This window comes from Nyctibius grandis, chromosome 4 (genome assembly GCF_013368605.1).
Source record: "Nyctibius grandis isolate bNycGra1 chromosome 4, bNycGra1.pri, whole genome shotgun sequence".
In the NCBI taxonomy this organism is placed as follows: Eukaryota; Metazoa; Chordata; class Aves; order Nyctibiiformes; family Nyctibiidae; genus Nyctibius; species Nyctibius grandis.
The window spans coordinates 75,879,003-75,897,614 of NC_090661.1; the positions used below are offsets into that span (position 1 = coordinate 75,879,003).

General features: G+C 41.7%; 1 protein-coding gene across 1 annotated transcript in view; it reads right to left on the bottom strand.

Moving 5' to 3' along the window:
• Positions 1 to 16,752, bottom strand: part of NRG3 (neuregulin 3) — a 430,890-nt gene extending 414,138 nt beyond the window's left edge. The window contains exon 1 of the mRNA XM_068399414.1: positions 16,059 to 16,752. Coding sequence (XP_068255515.1) covers positions 16,059 to 16,752 — 694 coding nt within the window. The remainder of the gene's footprint in view (positions 1 to 16,058) is intronic.
• Between the last annotated feature and the right edge of the window lie 1,860 nt (positions 16,753 to 18,612).

Genomic DNA, 18,612 nt, shown 5'->3' on the forward strand with positions numbered 1-18,612 from the left:
CACTTATAGAGAAAATGAAGCACTTACATAAAAGAAGCATCAGGAAAAGGTTCTAGAAGATGACTTTCTAAAGCTCACTGTGTCTTGCAGGGCATTTGCCGAAAAATAAAATATGATCCAATAAAAAAACAAAACCAGAACAAACGGATAATCACAAACAGATATCAAACTACACCTTTTACTCTCACAAACAAAGGTGGGCCAAAATTTTCTAAATATTTCTCTCTCCAAACATTTTCAGAAGATTTGTGTAGTCTAGAAAAGACCCATAAGAATAACTCTCAAAATTAAGCAAGTTTTGAATACAGAAGAGTTATTCTCTGCTTAACTGGAAACAAGTATCAAATTTATGTTTTGCATTTGCCTGCAGCAGTATTTTTTACTCTAATACAGCAAGTAGCAGAGAAATGGAAACTGAGGCAAGACAGGTGGTACAGGGCAAGAAATAAGCCAGACACAAAGGCATTATTGAACTTTAATAGTAATTACACAAGACACTGAATTTAAAATTCTTATTAGGTAGAATTTTAAAAGACATGGCTGCCCTTCACGATATATTTTTTGAAAACTAGCATTTTGGATGAAATAAGTCTAAAAGGAAAACAGGAATTTTGTGAGTACCATCACGGTGAACATGATCTTTTGGGGCACAATTCTCTGTTCATTGAGACTTCTGGCAGCTTTTCAACCATGTTCAGGGGTGGTGTGCTCAGGTGATGATGATGACAATGAAATGTTCATTCAACCCAGAGTACAGAGGTAGCATGAACAAAACAACAGGTTCAACTGGTTAGGAAATTTTTCTGTTGGGAAAATTGAAAAGATCCCCCTAAGTGTCCCATGACACCTGTTATTCTTTCTCTAGCTCATATTACTTTTTTCTCTTTGGTAGTGCCATCCATCCCAAGAGAGCCCCTGGGAGAAATACTACAGGATCCTGCTGGAGAGCATAACAGGAATTGATCCCAGACCATATCACCTGATTGTGGGCACTGTGCATCATCCTGGAGAAATTTCCTTCTTAGTTCTTCAATAATTCACCTACTGGCAGGAGTTTTATCACAATAAATTAGGTCTACAAGAAAGCATGCTAAATCTTCACAATACATACAATTCCACTGGCTTTTCTGATCTCCTGAGCTTCTAAATCTGTCTTTCTCATTCTCTCTGAGCAGAAGACCTCTGCTCCTACCTCTACTCTCCTGTTCTCTCTGGGTATTTGTGGAAAAGCTTAACTGAACAGCAACAATGGAAGAATCTGCACAGACCACTGAAAACAGCATTCACAATTTCACTGCATCGGTAGAGCATGGGTAGCACAGCATGTATCAAAAAAATGAAATGAGGAAAGACAGCTTCGGTTAGGTTTAATGTGTACATGTCCTTAATATAATACATCAGTTGGGAATAACTGTTACATGTCCTTATTTAAAAGATTCTAGAGAACCCATCAATGAAATTTCTGTATGGTTATTACAGTCAATGCTTTGAGAAGCAAATATAGCAGAATATATTAGATTTCATGCCTATTGCAAGATTAAGCCCAAAACTTCAGTTAATTTTAAAAATGTGCAGTACCAAATCCTCCTTTGATCGTATCTTGATTTCATGTAAAAACTCCAAATATACTATGTGATTTTTTTTTTTATTTTAGGTGTGTTTACAAAATCACCTAAAAATCACACTTTCTGTGATGCATTTCACAGTGACTATGCATACTAGTTACACAATCAACTGCTTGTCTCTATAAGAAGTCAGTCATTTCGTACAGTTTCACATGGTTTACAGAGAAAGTACGTGGGACTTTGGAGAACTGTGGAGTTTCTTTTCTTCTGAACTATTTAATAAAGAGTTTGAGGCTACCTTTTTAAATATAAATCCTTATTAAGCAATGATCTTGAAACCTCTGGAAGTTCAGTTCTTGTAGAACTGTTTCAACCTGAAGCTGCAAAACTGTGTGACTTTGCTTTCTGAAGAACAGATGCTTTTCTCGAGTGGAGACTTCTGAAGGGAAGTTCTAACCACCCATGCCTCTTACATGAAGCTCACAAAAAAATACTAGATGCAAGCAGGAATGTTTGGGATGCCAGAAGTCTACCTACATTAGCCATTTGTTCCATACTAGAGTAAACGTTGGGTCAAAACAGTCATTGAGGAGGTCTTCGATTCTCCAGGATCAGTGCAGTGGTTGTTTAGATTATAAATGCTGTATTAACTTCCAAAATGGGTAAATATTACCTTACTTCAACAATTTATCTTATAAACATATTTCTTTATCTTTTACATACTCTTTCCTTTTAAGACCTGAAGTTTACAGTGCAGCTTTCTTTACAAATGACAAACGTCATTAACAAAGCTGCACTTGTGGATCCCCAAGAAAATTCCAAGGCAAGGCAACCACTTCAAACTGAGATCCCCACAAAAATAATTTCGTTTCTCTGTATGCTTATCTGACTGCCAACTGAGCACCCTTCCACGTGATCACAACTCAAATATGTGGAAAGGAATGGGGCATACCACTTGGAAAGATTTAACTTTTATGTTATTTTTAACACAAAACCATCTGAAACTGTAAACATTTTTAGCGCTTTGATGTTCATGTAATGAGATTATAAGTGTTACAAATCAAGGTTGACAGAACCACTGAATCTGAGTCGTGCAGAATAGAAAAATCCTGTCAAAAACCTTCTACATAGATACTAGCCCACTGTTCAGTAAAATGGGTATGCCAGTTGAGCACGACTGTGCCAGATTGAGAGTTTGAATGCGTCCTGTATCAGGCAACGTGCAGAGCTTCTACTGACTTCAGTAGTAACAAACGAAGATACACAGGTTTAATCCACTACTATTAAAATTAACATAGCTTTAGTACTACTTCAGCAGGGACAGGATCAATCCCCAGACTATTACCTGTAGTCAACCCCATGATTGCCTGGTGAAAAGACATCCCATCTTAGGTGGTGCACACCATATACTCTGGTCGTAAATAGGATGCTGAGCCCAAGCTAATTGTTAATAGTACAGATCCATTCATTTATTACTACTCCTTGTTTTCAATCCATTTCATTATCTTATTTGCAACCAAAATACTCCCAGCTCTCCATTCCAAACAGCAGATCACACTACTTAATGGCAATTAAATGCCCTAAAGGCATTAAAAAGGCTATTATCAAAACATATTTTCAAGCACCGGTATAAACTATTTCATATAGGCTTTGAAATTCGTAATGAGTGAGCCTTCAATGGGAATGTCTGTGTTGGTGTCATGTGTCTAGGTGCTAACACAATACTAATCTTCAGTAATAACTAATGATATTGAAACTTTCTCCAAACTACTAAGACAATCTGAATATATGAGAATTTTAAGATTATAAACAGTTTCTTACCTACCTTTAGTAAGTGCCTCTGATATGGACATTGTTTTTAAATGCCAACAGCAGGATTTTAACAGCAGGATAAATAAGCAAATAGGACAACACTTAGCAAGCTTTACACTCACCTACTCACACTTCAAATCTAAGCATATCAGTTCAAGTTATGAAAAACATTATCAGTTAATTAGTTCATTAAAAAAAATACCTAAAATTTTGTGGACGCTAGAATCCTACTACTGGAAGGAGGTTGAAAAGTAAAAGGGAAATCAGTCACATCACCTCACCAAAGAGACACAGAAAAAGCATTTGCCAATTTTTCTCCAGTTGTATTATTTGATCTACTAGAATACCTCTCCTACTAACCTTGTCTCATTCTCCATCTGAGTTCCCCTCTAATAAATACATTACTACCATTAGAACAGATTCTTTTGTTCTGAGAGATCAGTATAGCTACATTTAATAAAAGTCAACTATGAGCAAATGCAGAACAACAGACAAGGCTAAGCAAGGCACTTCTTTGTAACTGTTTATTTTAAATGTTAGCTAGAGCCCACTTCTTCGCAGTTATCTCATTGGGTTTGGATTTGGCTAAAGATCCCACCTACTCAGAGAGCGTTTTGACTCTATCTATAGAAGACTACACCATACTGAAAGTGTTTCTTCCTTTTGATGTGAGATATGGCAACAATAACACTTCAGCTCTAAAATATAACAAGACAGCAATATAAAACATAGTAGTTACTAAAATTCCTGGTGACAACTGACTATGAAGTTAAGCTGAAAAGATTTAAATAGGGTTGTCATAATGGCAGTTTTTGGCCTAATGAGTGTCCCAAATTCAAACCTGATTCAACTCACTGCAGGACAAAAATAAAGAATTATGAACTAGAATAACTGGCTTGTTGGGGTGTTTCACATACAGCCCTGCCCTGCTGGCAGATACACCCTTGTTATTCAGGGACATCAGGAAATCACCTAAAAAAAACAAAAGCTTCCATTCCTTCCTCTTTAATACTAAAGCCTAATAGATTTCACTGTCAGAAAATTATTGAAAATGATCACACGCACAACCAATGGCACAATCAAAGATATCAGGTACTTTCTGAAATTTAAAATAAGACTTGTTAAGTGTATTTCCTTATTATTTTTTGAACATTCATTGTAACAAACCTCTCGCTTCTCATTTGTACCTCTTCACCATGTCTGTCTTTATTTCACAAATAAGAAAAACTGCACTTGAGGAAAATAAGTGACCACACCTGGTCTCCTAACTTCCAGTAACCAATAATCTATGTTCTGTTACTTTCACTGAGGTTTGAAAAACTTTTGGGGATGAATTGCAGACTAATAAGCAAGCTGAAATTGTGAAAATTAAGGCATTCTATAGCAGCTATCTATTATAACAGCTCTCCACACTGTCAAATTCACCCTTTTTCTGTTGGAAGTGGAAAGCCAAGGTAACAATTCAGTTGTAACAACAAAGGGCAGAGCTCCAAAGAGGATAGTGCAGCACGGAAGTTTATTCAAGCCTGAGCACTGTCTTCATACAAAGTATCTCCATCTATGCACTATGGGATATGCTTTTTCAATACCTACTGGAAAAGTGATTTTGTTCTGTATTGTAGGAAATCATTATACAAAGTAACTGACAAAGACGTGAAATAATGTTGAGTTTCTGATACTATGTTTGGGGCTTTGCGTTTTTTTGGGGTTTTTTTACATCCACTTATTTTCCGTAACTACTACTGAAATTGCATATCACATATTTAATCTAATATCCTCCTATTTCCTTTATTTCTGTGCTTTGATTATCCCAACCTTTGTTTGTGCGGAGCTGAGCTGAACTTAGAAGCTTTTAATTACCTCTTTGCCAGCGCAGAGATGGACCAAAATCTGGTGATAATTAGAAGAGCTTAATTATGTTTGGACTCTAAATTCTTCAACAAGCTTTAATTATTAGTTCTCATGTAAAACATTCAGTCTAGTGCCTGTCTGTGGTCTATCTGCAGAGTAGCCTACAGCTCCCACTGAATACTTGGTTACATATGAGATGAGTTCCTCAGATTTTAATTCTATTTCATTACACAAAATATACTGAATCTATTTTTAAGTAGTATTTGTTAAGAAAAAAGTCCAAGAGTCTATGCCATCACATAGATTGCATTAATACACAGGATTACAAACCTGAAAAATATATTAAGAGAGTGTTAGAATGTTAAGGGATAGTTGAAAAATAATGTCTAATTAAATAATTCAAATGTAATGTATTTAATTAATTAGATATAATCTTACGGTATCTTCTTAAAAGCATTAAAAAAAATAAGCTCCCTAATAAACCCACATGCTTTTAAACAGGTAAAATTCTCACGGTATGCAAATAAAACAACTCATAAGAATTATTAATCTTTTATCACCTAGCATACCTCATCCTTACTGCAGGACTCTACCCACAATAATCTCTTTACAGTAAGGACTTTTATCTTAGGCCTGTCCAATACACTTCATTTTCTACAGGTACAACACTCACCAGTCAGGATCATTGTTAAAATCAGGGATAAATTCTAAATTTTAATTATTAACAAACTTGAATAAATACCCATTCATGTTTCCAAAATATGCACTGTAAACAAACCAGGAATGAGGAGCTGTTACTCAGTAGCTCCTCAGACTGTGTATGCTCACATTTATAGATGCACCTTACAGCAGTGAAGCTGTGGCTGGCTACAAATCTCCTACATCTGCCAAGGGAATAGAGGATAGCTTTTCAAATGTATGTAAACATAAGACGTAATCAAGCCTTGTAGTGTACCCAATTACTGAAATTCAGTAGATGCAAGTGATCTCTTCAATCTGCTATAAAATAACAATTACTATATCAGACTTTCTTCTTCCCCTCTTAAAAATATCACACACTAACATTTCAGCTTCACATATTCAGATTAAATCCAGCCATCCAAGAACTAAAACCTGTAAGAATTCCCTATTGCAGGGAGATATTTCTAAAACCAATTTAAAATATTAAGTTACTACTCTTGCTTTTCATTTAGGACTAAGTAAGCCTCTGTAATGAATGTGCTACAGATATGAAAAGGTATTAGAAACACTTTTTTCCCTCTGTGCTTTTGTAGAGAATAAGGCAGGATAGTTAATGATGACACAGCCAAGGCAAAGGAGGTGTCTTCCCAGATCAGGCCGAACTGTGCTGAAGAGCTGCTTGTGCAGAAGCGTAGGATGGGTTCAGCTCACCCCATCATCTCCACTGCCTGTCCACCACTCTTCTCTAAGGCAAGCTGACAGCAGTCACCAAGTGGCAAATGTTCACCTTCCCCAGTACAAATGAGCCTTCAGGCTTCAAATCCTATGGCTCTAAAAGTATCCTGTGAATGTTGCATTTTCTGTGTTATTTTTATTATCATTATGAGCATCAAGGTTGTTATCTTCACAGCTCAGAAGGTAATTAGTTGAGGCAAAGGTACAACCTCCTAACAGAGCAGTTTTGGTAGGAAGAGAGCCTATGTACACTATGAAAACCTGTCGCAGAAGTACATAGTCTCAGTTTAGTAGCAGACTGCATCATTTCTACATTGCTTTGAAATAATCAGTGAATTTAAAAGTGTGTATGTTATAAACTCAGAAATAGCACTTAATGAGTATTTTCACCTGTTGATTTATAAATTGTTTTAGTTTGCAACCTGTATTTTTCCGACTAACATTTTTGATTGATGGAAAATAATTACAGTCAACTTTATTACATTGAGATACAGTCATAAATAAGCAGCTGACCCTGTGAAATGCATAGTATGCTCTATTAACAGAAGCTATAAAATAAAGATTGAAATCTAAAAGCAAAAGAAACCCAAACTGCTTAAGGAAAAAGTCATTGCTGTATGTATTTATGCATGGCATTTTGGCTTTTTAGTTATTAAAAAAAAAAAATTGAGAGGATTGAACTTTAATGCTATGACTCTTCTGTAGCTAGGCCAGATTTCAAGCTAAAGACTAATGTAGTTTAGCTACTTATGAAATAATTATAAAAGTACCTCTACCCTTCCAAATCAGGAGCACTGACACTCATCAGAATAATCCCCTCAGTTAAGTTCCTGAACTCACTGCCCACTGAACCCTGGCAGTGCAAAGTCTTCCTATTAGATGCTGTTAAATGGCAGGAAAATCACCGTACCATTTCAGTGCAGCTTATCTCCAGGTTTCAAACAAAAACCCTGCTTCTCTTTTATAAATTCACTGACAGATTGAACAAGAAAATTAATTTCCTGTCCACACAACACTACTCTTAAAAAAACACTAACAAAGCACACCCCTTTAGAAGACAATTAATAGATTGTTTTAGCAAGTATTACACAATCAATCCCAAGTCAAAACTTCTGGGATAGCTTAGTACTATTTTAATGATAACCCTCTGACCACTCGTACTGTAATTCACCCGGGGGAGAGGAAACAAAGATTCCCTACATCTTTTTTTAATATTCAGCAGTATTACTCAGCCACTGAGAAGGTAAGCTAGCTACAACTCTCAGCCACTCTGAGCACACTATTGGAAATGCTATTTTATTATGCATTAAACTGGGAGACATAAGTAAACATTAGCATTGCACAATGCAGCACAATTTTACAGGTTAGCAACACTTTTTGATACAAGTTTTTTGGTTTTGTTAAAATCCTGATTACGTTTAGAAGCAGCACAGCAACCTCAGGCTAGATTGTATGTTTTCTACCTTCCTTGCCACCCACATTAGAAAAAAACCCCTTGTCATTCCAGTAAAATCAGACCACCAAAGCCCTTCCAAGACAATAACTCCATCTTATCTCAAATGCTTACTTTACAAGTTCTGACATCAGTGAGAATAACCAGATCTGGAAAAGAGGCTATTTGCTATTAATAGTAATTTAATGGTTTGCTGTTATACAGTGCTATAGCCCCTCTATCTGGTAACAACCAGCAATCAAGGCTCAGTTCCTACTGAACTAGGATCTTGAACTTTAACAGTCATGATGCTGTGAAATGAACAATGTGAAGATAATTTTAGTTTCAGAAAATAACTAAATCTTAAAATACAACTTGACATCTCTAATGTTTTAGAAAACATTTTCCATCTACACGCTCTAGGAAAATTCAGTGTTGGCATATATCTAGCTGAGGGAGCAATACAGAGAAAAACTGTAAAAAAACAGAAGTACTATTTTCTGGAATAAGGAAGTAAATAATTTTAAAGTGATGTGCAAAAAAATTCATGACCCACATGTCTTGTCTACAGCTAAGCAACTACAGTCCCTCAGAACACAAAGACTTTACTACAGAACATTTTGCAGGCAAAGAATAAAGAGCATTTTTCATGGTAGTGCTACACACACACAAAAAAGGAAATGCACTAATGGAAACTCAGTTCCAATAAGCATATTTAAATAACGCTGACAACTTTTAAAAAGCAGCACTTTAAAGTTGATGTACCTTTATTTACACAGGCATGTGTAAATGTAACATTCATGTAACAAATGTAAATGTAAACATTTACACTGCAATCTAAGACACAGTAACAAATTTAATGACACACGTGTTGACAGAAATTGACCTTGATTCTGCAGATGCACAACTCTCTTACAAAAGAGAAAAGGCATCACTCGCACAATTGGGCCTATATGTTTGCAAAATTGGGCCATATAGCAATCTCATTATACAAACCAAAGACTCTAAACTCCTTAATTCAAAACAACTTCTACACAGAATTTCTACAGGAAATTTTTTCCTCAATTCTTTGCTAACAAAGTTACAAAATGCCTCAGTGAAAGGTCCTTTCATACAGATTCATTTTTCTACAAAGAGCACCTACCACATTGCCAATATATATGCATTGCTAATGTATGTCTTCCCTATCAGCATAAAATACAAGTGGGGGTGTGGGTGTGGGACACAACTGAAGGACCCTTAGAATTGCCAAGAGATTAATTCAAATTTTAAAAAGTAAAGAAAAAACATAAAACCAAAAAGTAACAAACAAAAAGGAGATGTTAAAGCAAACAGAGGAGACTTTGCAAGTTGTTGGGCTTATTTTAGAGAGACTAAAGCAGGAATTTCTTCAGGTATTTCAGACCAAAATTTCACTTATCTTTTTATCCAGTTACATTTTTATTGCACAGTGAGCCTCTCCCATTCTACCTGAGCTTTTCCCAAAGGTTTAATTCTTGCAGAAATACAAAAATCAAACTACTCTGAGGAAAAAACATAAATCAATTTGGACCTAAAAATCAGTTGCTAAACATGATATGAAGTGAATTATCTTTGAAGCTGAATAGTTTGTCTCCTACAGTCAGCAGCCCTCAGAACGACACCACAAAAAAAAGAAAAAAAGCAGGAGTAATATACTGTAAAAAAGAACAAAAGTCATGGAATCCTCCTGTTTACATGCTACATAAGAAACACAGCTTTGGGAATGCACAATACTGCCCTTGGAGGACAGCAAAGATGGAATACTGGAAGAATTTTGTAGGTTTTACTTATTTTATCTACATTTTTAAATATTACTGAGTAATATTGAGCACATTGATAAAGTTTCAGAAACAAACATTTAAACAGTTAGTAATAAGTATTTAGTAGCATTTCAGCTACTAGCAGGGTGTATTTTTCCCTGCTATCACCAAACTTTACCAGGAAGAGTTCATCCAATTAGGTATTTCTTCTGTGAAAAAGACACTGAAATCTATAAATGCAGTTGCTATTTTAATATTCCTTGGGGCTGCTTTATTCATTTTTCTTCTCCTGAATGCATTTTACCAAGGGACCCCAGAAACCTGTGTGATAAAAAGTAAAAACCCACTCAAAAAGCACTTGTCCACCTATGTGTGTATACTTTCTCTGTAAGTCATCTAGAAACCATTTGAATGCTCATCCTCTGTCTTGTTCTGGTCAGAAGTGCCCTTGCCTGGCCCATCTGCTCAGCCCTCCCAGGGAGCTACTTTCCTCCACTGAAGATGTATTTTATTCAGTGGAGTGGCTTCAGATTAGGTACGAAGGGGAAGGTAAAAGTATGAAAGCAGGCTTAAGAGCTGTCCACCTTGGAAATTTAGTTCTGAGCAATGAGAAAACACTGCCCCAGTTTTGATCTGGAGCACAGCCACCTTATTAAATGACACTTCTAACCCTCACCATATCCTCACCGTATCGATCCAAGAACTAAATCCCCTAGAGTAAGAAATCATCTCCGTAACACAAAGTATCTCAGTGTTTTTCTAACTGTGTTTTGTCTACTCTTGTAATACAAAAAAAAAATGTACCTATGCTTAATAGTAACAGTGACAATAAATCCTTTCCACACAGCAGAACCTGAGAGAGACTTCCAAATTAAACAAGATGCACTTGAGCTTGGCAGCCCGTCTCGTTAGCTACAATGAAACCTCTGGGTTTCTTTTCTGACCTACACTGCAAGGACAAGTACCACAACCAAGGCAGCTGTCTTGCTCAGCAAAGACTGATCCTGAAGTTACTGCAGTCTTTGAGGTCCTGATCCTCCTCGAAAACAGGTACCACGGAAATGCACAAATACCTGCTTGTATTTTGTGCATGTGTGCACGTGCGTGCGCACACGTGTGCACAGTTAAGACTGAAGTATTGTAAACTTGTTCAAACCACAAAGAATCTCAAAAAGAAATCACCAGGGTCACAGATATACAGACATCTCTGGTTTTAATTTATTTATATTTGTGATCAGCTAGTCCTACATGATTTTACTAGGCACCTTTCCTTGTGCAGTTTGTTTCCAAGCAAGTCATGGGAGAAATCAGCAAAACCAAACACTAGTATGTCTTTAGGTATTTCCTGAAAGCCATATGAGCTATAGAATTTAAAGATAAAGTCAAAGCCAAATCCATACCAATCCACGTATTTACTGGGCTTTGCAGGAGGTTTCAAAGCAATGAGTCAGATGATAAATGTACTGCAACACTAGACACAATATTGTAGATAGAGACAGGTCTTTTGCTTTAATTTTTAATTTCCATTTTCTGTGGGTTTAGACAAACCACTGACATTACTTTAGCATAATACTTTGCAAAGAATCAATACTTTAATTTAATAATGGTATTCTGTTGTCAACATATAATGTATCACATAATGTCCTTGTATAGATGCTAAAAAAATATGCCAGATAAAATGCAAGGCTTTGCTTTTACCAGTGAACACAGGTTAAATCAATGTAACAAGAATCCTTACAGCCCCTGAAAGAATTTTCTTCAGGGTTAAAAGGCAGCATGGAGTAATTTCAGCCACATCCCTTCCCCTCATCATACCAGTGCTGTGAAAGCTCTCCTAGGTCATGGGATTCCAACAAATACTTCAATAAAAGGAACAGAGAGGAAATATATCTGAACAGAATCAACATACATACCTGTAAGTGGGACTTATTTAAACATTCCACTTCCTTATGAACTCAGTGATAACTGCGCTAGTTCCTAACTATAAAGAGAATTATAAATGGAAAACGGAATTAAGTCCAGTGTCATCCAACTTAATTGAAACAGATTAAGCTAGTTACAGCTCTAAAATATTAAAAATAAAATAAAATTACAATAAGTTCCACTTTAGGGGTGTGACTACAATTCCATATTTATTATTATTATCTTGACAGTAGCCTTCCTGTTGACAAGTATTTAAGATGGGAAACACAAATCTAATCATGTCTGTGGTACATTGACTCCTGGTATGTGACTAGAAAGTACGTGGGAATGAGGAAGAAGCAAATGCTTTTAGAATTCCCAGTTGTTTGCTTCAGTATTTTTTTTTCGATTCAACAGCTTTTGATGCATTACAAATGATAAATAACTGACATATTAATCTTAGTCAATGCTAAAGGCACGTGCTTTACAGTCATGTGTGCTCCCCTCAATTTCAATGACAGCTCATGATCATAACGCAAACTGTTCACAGATACGTGTCATTTGTTGGCAGAACGTTTTAGAGCTCCGGGAAGAGTAGGTCTGGTTTTACTACGGTTTGGCACCTCCCACAACACCCTCCAGTTGGTGAAAACCCCGCAGTTCCATCTAAGTGTCATCCTTAATGTGGAAAAGGTATTCGAATCAGTGCAAAATAAAACAAACAGCTTTCACCAAAATGTCAGTGTTGGTAACAGTTCAGCTGCCAGATGCTTGTTACTTGAACCCATGCTGTGCACAACAAACAGAGTTATGACTAGGATAAACGAAAGGACCAGAAAATCTTTAGCAGGAAATCAAAGTATACTCAGGCTGCAGTCTGGACTCATAAAATAAGGTTGCAATTGGACTTTACAAGATACATTAAGAGTTCTGTAACATCTCTTTCCATGGTTACTATGCATTAGTTGGGCCCCACCTGACTGACGTCAGTTCTCTGCATTAGCCTTTAGTCATACGAACACAAGAGAAACCACAGTGCTATTTCATAGCTGAATTCACACAGGAATTCTTATAAGTATAGTATCTCAATTTAAAGATAATAACATTACTGAAGAACCCAGAATACCATGAAAAATGCGTATTGGAAAAATCAGGGCATGGCTCTTTAGAAATGAAACCAATTGCTTGATAAAAATAAAACCTCACTGGTGTGTTCCAGTCAGTTGGTTGATTTTTGTGATCCACAGGCTGAACTATCCATTTAAATCAATGATTGATTTTGTGTTGAGCACTGGATAAAGACGCTCATGCTGAAAAGCCATACTCCGTGCATGATCACGAGAAACACGCAGGCACAAGACACGGAGCGAGATTTGATGAGTAAGTGGCTCATGCTTAGTCAGAATCTGAAGGAACTTTCAAAACAGCTAACAGATACCTTGACTTTGAGTGAAATACAACCAAGAATTATTGTCATTATGCACACCCACAAAAAAGTGAGAGATTTCACAACATCTCCTCAGATGAATACACACACAGAGAAAAGGCTTTACCAACATTTACTTCAGGTGGGCAATCATCCGGCTTTCTGGAGAAATAACTCCTGATTTGCCTTCCACTTTCCCAAGTCGTATTTTGAGCCCATTTTAACGTGTTAAAAACAATTAAATAAACTGCAACGTGAACCACTATAAATAAAGACTGCTGCTTCTTCTCTTAAAAGCTGTGAAACGCTAAATAACCTATAACTCCTGCCCACATATTTGCCTTGCCAAGCCAGAGGATCACACAAGGGTGTGCACTAATTTGAAAGTTGGGGCATCAGATTTGTCATGTCAGATTTGTATTCACACAGTACAAGAGGATACATGACTTTCATTTCAATAGCAGCTGGAGCAACAGACACAGAAGTAACACGCAGCTCAACCTGGGAAATTAGGATGAATTTGTTTTTAAAAATTCCCTTTCTACCTATGAGCTGTTAGTGGCAGATGCAGATACGTGCTTTGGGGTCATACCATGTCAGCAGTTTGTGGCAGAAAGATTGCATTTCTTCTCCCCCTCCCCTCCAGTGGACACTGCAGCCTCAGAGAATTGTACATATATCCTCAGAACTGCTTGTATGTACCAGGAAAGTACAGCTGTAGGCTTAAAAAAAATTTCCACATGCCCTACAAATTCAAATCCTTTTTTATGTAATCTATTTAATCTTCCATTAATGATAATCCCTGCTATCAATGTGCCCAAACAGGGTCAATTTCGTCTGGATTTGCACTTGCATTTCATCCTATAACCGAGCTGTATTTAATGAGGGGAAACACCCTGCTGTAAAAGGTATTAGCAGTCTCCCTAAAACAAATAATGGTTACAAGACTCTGCAACTGCCAGGAACATTTCAAGATTGTGGGTTTTCTTCTTCCTTTGTGTGTCTTGCATGGAGGAGAGTCCTGCCAGCTGAACATTATTTATTAATCAGGATATTCTTGCCTTCTGTACCTTGTAATGAGACAGCATAGAGGAGCAGAAATTGCTGTGAATTTCTCTTACACAGCTAAAAAGACAGGAAGGGGAGAAAGGAAGAGATTGCAAGGGAGCATTTAGACCCCAACAGATCGCACCTGGCAAGCCCAAGCAGCATTTCAAACACAAGCAGGTCACGGCAGTTTGAAACACCATGTAACATGTCTAGTTCACACAAGGCTTGAAAACAGGGACAGGTTGAAATTCAGGCTCCCTTTCCTGTTTTGTTTTTAAGGAGTGCCCTATACAGCTCCCTACACCTAAGTGAAACAGGCAGGGTTCAGCTCCACGAGAGATTTTCCTTCTGGTAACATCTGACCTCCTTAGGTTGTACCTACAGAGCAAGCAGGCTCAGACACACCTGTAAGGGATGGTTCTTTCTCAATTACTGTAGCAGACACCGGTGAAGCGAGTTACTGCCTTGTTTGCTCTTCTGATTTAAAGACAGTTTTATTCGTAATCACTCCCAGCCATCCGCCGCCTGCACACACACACACCCACCCATACACGTCCAATTTGCTGTTCTCCCGATTTTGTCAATGCACAAGATCAGTTCGCTCTGCATACACTCTCTGCCCCGGGGCTCATCGGCAAATAGATTTAAGGGACAAAATAAAGTTCAAATGACTTGCTAACAAAATCTTCTAGCGGAATATCCATACATTAGCATGCAAAAGGAGAGCCCTGGGCTGTAAGAGCAATTCAGGTGGTAGCATTCAATTGAATTGACGTTTCTAGCAGAAGCAACTAAGAGTTAATGGAGGACTCACGGCTTCTCACCTCCTATGCTGCATCTAAGAAAACGCAAAAGATGACTATAATACAGTATAATCGAGCATTTCACTAAATAGCACCACACAGAAGTTCTTTTGGCACGGACTGCATTTGTCCTAGGTAACCTTTACGAAAAGCTGAAAGTTGATGCACGCAGACCAAATGAATTTTCAGATTTAGCCCGAATCCTTGGGTTTGTGCCTGGGAGGGTGGGAAGAGCCATCCATCAAGCATCAATCGGGGAACTAGCCCCCTCCTCTGCTTAAAAAAAATAGTCAGTTACGGCAAGACTGTGCTGTGGCTACACACAGGAGCCAGGAAACCGCTTTGGTTGCGTCTGCATATTCGCCGGGTGCCCTGTGCTCCTTCCCGGCGGAGCTGGCGGCGGCTCTTTGAGGAGCCGGGCGCCGGGACAGAGGGAGCATCCTTCCGGAGCCGCTCTCGTCTATTTCAAGGGAGACAACGGTGCTCCCTCCCTGGCAGAGAGGCACAGGCACAGGCACAGCCCACCCCACAGCTCCCGAGGATCGCTCTCCCCGCTGCCACGCCTGGGAGCCGCCGCTTCCTGGGGGGTCATCAAGTGTCCCTCTCGCTCAGAGACCTCCCAGCATCTCCTAAATACCTGCCGCAGACCAGCCTGGAAGGGGCAAAAAGGGGGGGGGTGGTCTGCATCTTTTCTAAAAAACACAGCGAAATCTAGTCACCTCAAATGGCTGCTCCTGCCTCACCATCTATCACACCGCGGGGAACTTGCCGGGGAGGGGAGAGGGGCGCAAGCACGGGAGGGAGAAAAGAAGCGCAAACTTCGGAGCTCGCTGGCCTTCCGCAGGGCAGCAACCGCACGGGAACCCCGCGTCTCCCTGAGACGTGGCGGCAGGCTCCAACCGACGCATCCCCCCGGCCCGACCCCGCCAGCGCTCGGCACACACCGGGTTTTGACGGCGAGACGCGAGCAAGCGGGCGGCGCGGGCGCCCCGAGGGCGCGGGGCGGCTGGCTTTACTTACGGATTTTGGGGGTCGTGCTGGCCTCCGGCGTGGTGGTGGTTGACTCCTGGAAGGGAGACAAGGTCCAGGACGGTGCCGAGTCGTGGACGTAGATCTTGTAGGAGGAGGTAGCGTGTGCCGCAGTGGGCCAGGCGGGCAGCGGCGGGGTGCTGGGGGCAGCAGGCGGCGGCCGGGCGCCGCGGCCGGTGGTGCCGGGGGGGCCGCTGGCGGGCGGCGCGGTATGGGGCGCGGCGGGGTGCCGCGCCGCGGTGGGCCGCGGGCCGCCCCGCGCCGGTCCGCGGGTGCCAGGGGGCCGCGGGGGGGCCCGGCTCATCGTGGTGAGGCGGGGGCTGACGCGGCTGGGCGGCCGCGGCGTGGCGGCGGCGGTGGTCTCCGCGCCGCGGGGGGGGGCCGTGGGCTTGGAGAGGAAGAAGGGGTCCTGCCCCACGCCCTTGGCGTCCATCAGCTCGGTGGGTACGTACTCCTTGACGGAGCCCACCACGATCCACTTGAGCAGCATGAGGCTGAGCCCCAGGCCGATGAAGCCGATGAAGAGGGGCACCACGCACAGCCACGTCTGCTGCCGGTTCCAGACGATGCAGTCGCTGCAGCGCAGCTCCCGCGGCGGTCCCCCGGCCCCATCCCCGCCCGGGCCCCCCGCCGCCGCTGCCTCCGCCGCCCCGGGCGCCGCGGCGCCGGCAGCCCCCTCGCTCATCCTAGGGGCCGTCCGCAGCGCCGCCGCGGCCCCGGGGCATCAGCGCGCCGCGGATGCCGGCGGCATGCGGCGGAGGAGGGCGGAGGGGAGCGCAGCGGCGCGGGCGGCGGGAGCGCCCCGCTCAGTCACGCCGCCGGCTTGGCATGCCCCGCGCCACGCCGCCCCGCGCAGCCTCCCGCGGCCGCGGAGTCAGCGGGACGGACGCGCCATCCGCCGGGCGCCCTCCGCTTGCGCTGCCCGTTTCTGCCTCCTCGCTCTCCTTCCTCTCCCTCCGCTCCCCCAGGTTTCTCTTTTCTTTTTTTTTTTTCTTTTTCTTCTTTCCGGGTAATAAGTCGCAAGAATCGGCCTCCTCGATTTATTCTTTTTTATCCCAAGCGTGCGGCTCCGGCGGCGGGCAGGCACATTCCTTCACATTCACGCTCCTTCTCGCCTCTTCTCTTTTTCCTCTCCCCTCGGGGCTGGGGGATCTTTTTTTTCCGTCTTTCCTTCCTTCCTTTCCTCCGCTCCCTCCCCCGCCCGCTCGGCTCCTGCCTATGCTCGGCCGCGGCGCAGCAGCATCCCCCGGCTGCTCCGCGGGGAGGCGGCGGCGCAGCGCACCCGCCACTCCGCGGCCCCGCGGCCAACCCGCGGCCGGCGCCGGGCCAGGGAGGCCGATCCGCGGGCGGGGCCCGGGGGCAGGAGGCACGGCTCCGCGCAGCTCCTCCGCGCCCGCGCTAAGTCCGGCCCAGCATCCAAACTCCGGCGAGGGTTCCCGAGGAAAAAAATTAAAATCCACACACACGCAAAAAAATTAAGATGAAACCCTGGAGGGGGGACGGCAATGACCCAGTCGGCAAAAAAATACGGATCCGGCAAATAAATAGGCACGCAGAAGGCAGCTCCTGCCAACCTTGCAGCTTCTGTTCAATTGTGTATTCCTATCGCAGCGCAAGGGAGGCAGGCTAGCGCGGAGAAAGTAAGGCGCCTCCCACCAAAGCCTAATGGTGGTTTCTTAATGCGCACAAGATAAATAAATGATCCAGGCAGACCCCTCGGGAGGGTGTATGCTACGGCAAGCGGAGCCTAGGAAAGGAAGGAAAGGAAAGAAAAGAAAAAGAAAAAAGAAGAGGGGATGGAGGGGGGGGGGAGCGCCTGAACCCATCCTGTGGTAGCAATCCGATAGGCTGCTGCTGTATGTCAAAAAAGACATGTGTGGAGAGAGCGGCGAGGGGTGTGCGTGTGCGTTGGGGAGGTGGAGGCACCTTCAGAGAGGATTCCCAGCGAAAGACCAGGGCTCAGGACGAGAAGATGTTTTCCGACGCTGATGCTAGCTTATAACTAAGAAGCATTTTGTTGTTGTTGTTTCTAAAAGGGATTCCCTAAAGGAAAACAAAACCCACCAGCCTCCTGCAACAAAAGGATAGTCCTCTTCAGCAGCCGGGGGGCAACTGATGGTGCAGGCACATGTTGAGGCTGCAGCTCTCAGAACGTTGCCAGACAAATTTTGATATTGAAACCACTCCAGCTCCAGAGTTGAACTCCAAGTTCAATGTGGTCAAGAGTGTGTGCTTTCCATTCACTTACTGGACAAAAAATTTAAACAGCTAGGGTGGTCACTGAAGGGTTAACAAGAGGGTGGGTTTATCACCATTTTCAAAAGTTTACAAAATTGTCTATAAAATTATATATATACAGATGTTTTTAGCCTGTTCTTCTGAACTCTTACCTCATTGGTGTCATGTCCCAGTATTGACACGCAAGTACAATTTCCTTAGTCATGTATTTAAACAGAATAATTGAGCAGAAAAGTTGGAAACAAACCGTGAAATACATTTGTTCTGTATATACACAGACAAACACAGAAAATAAAATATTGCAACT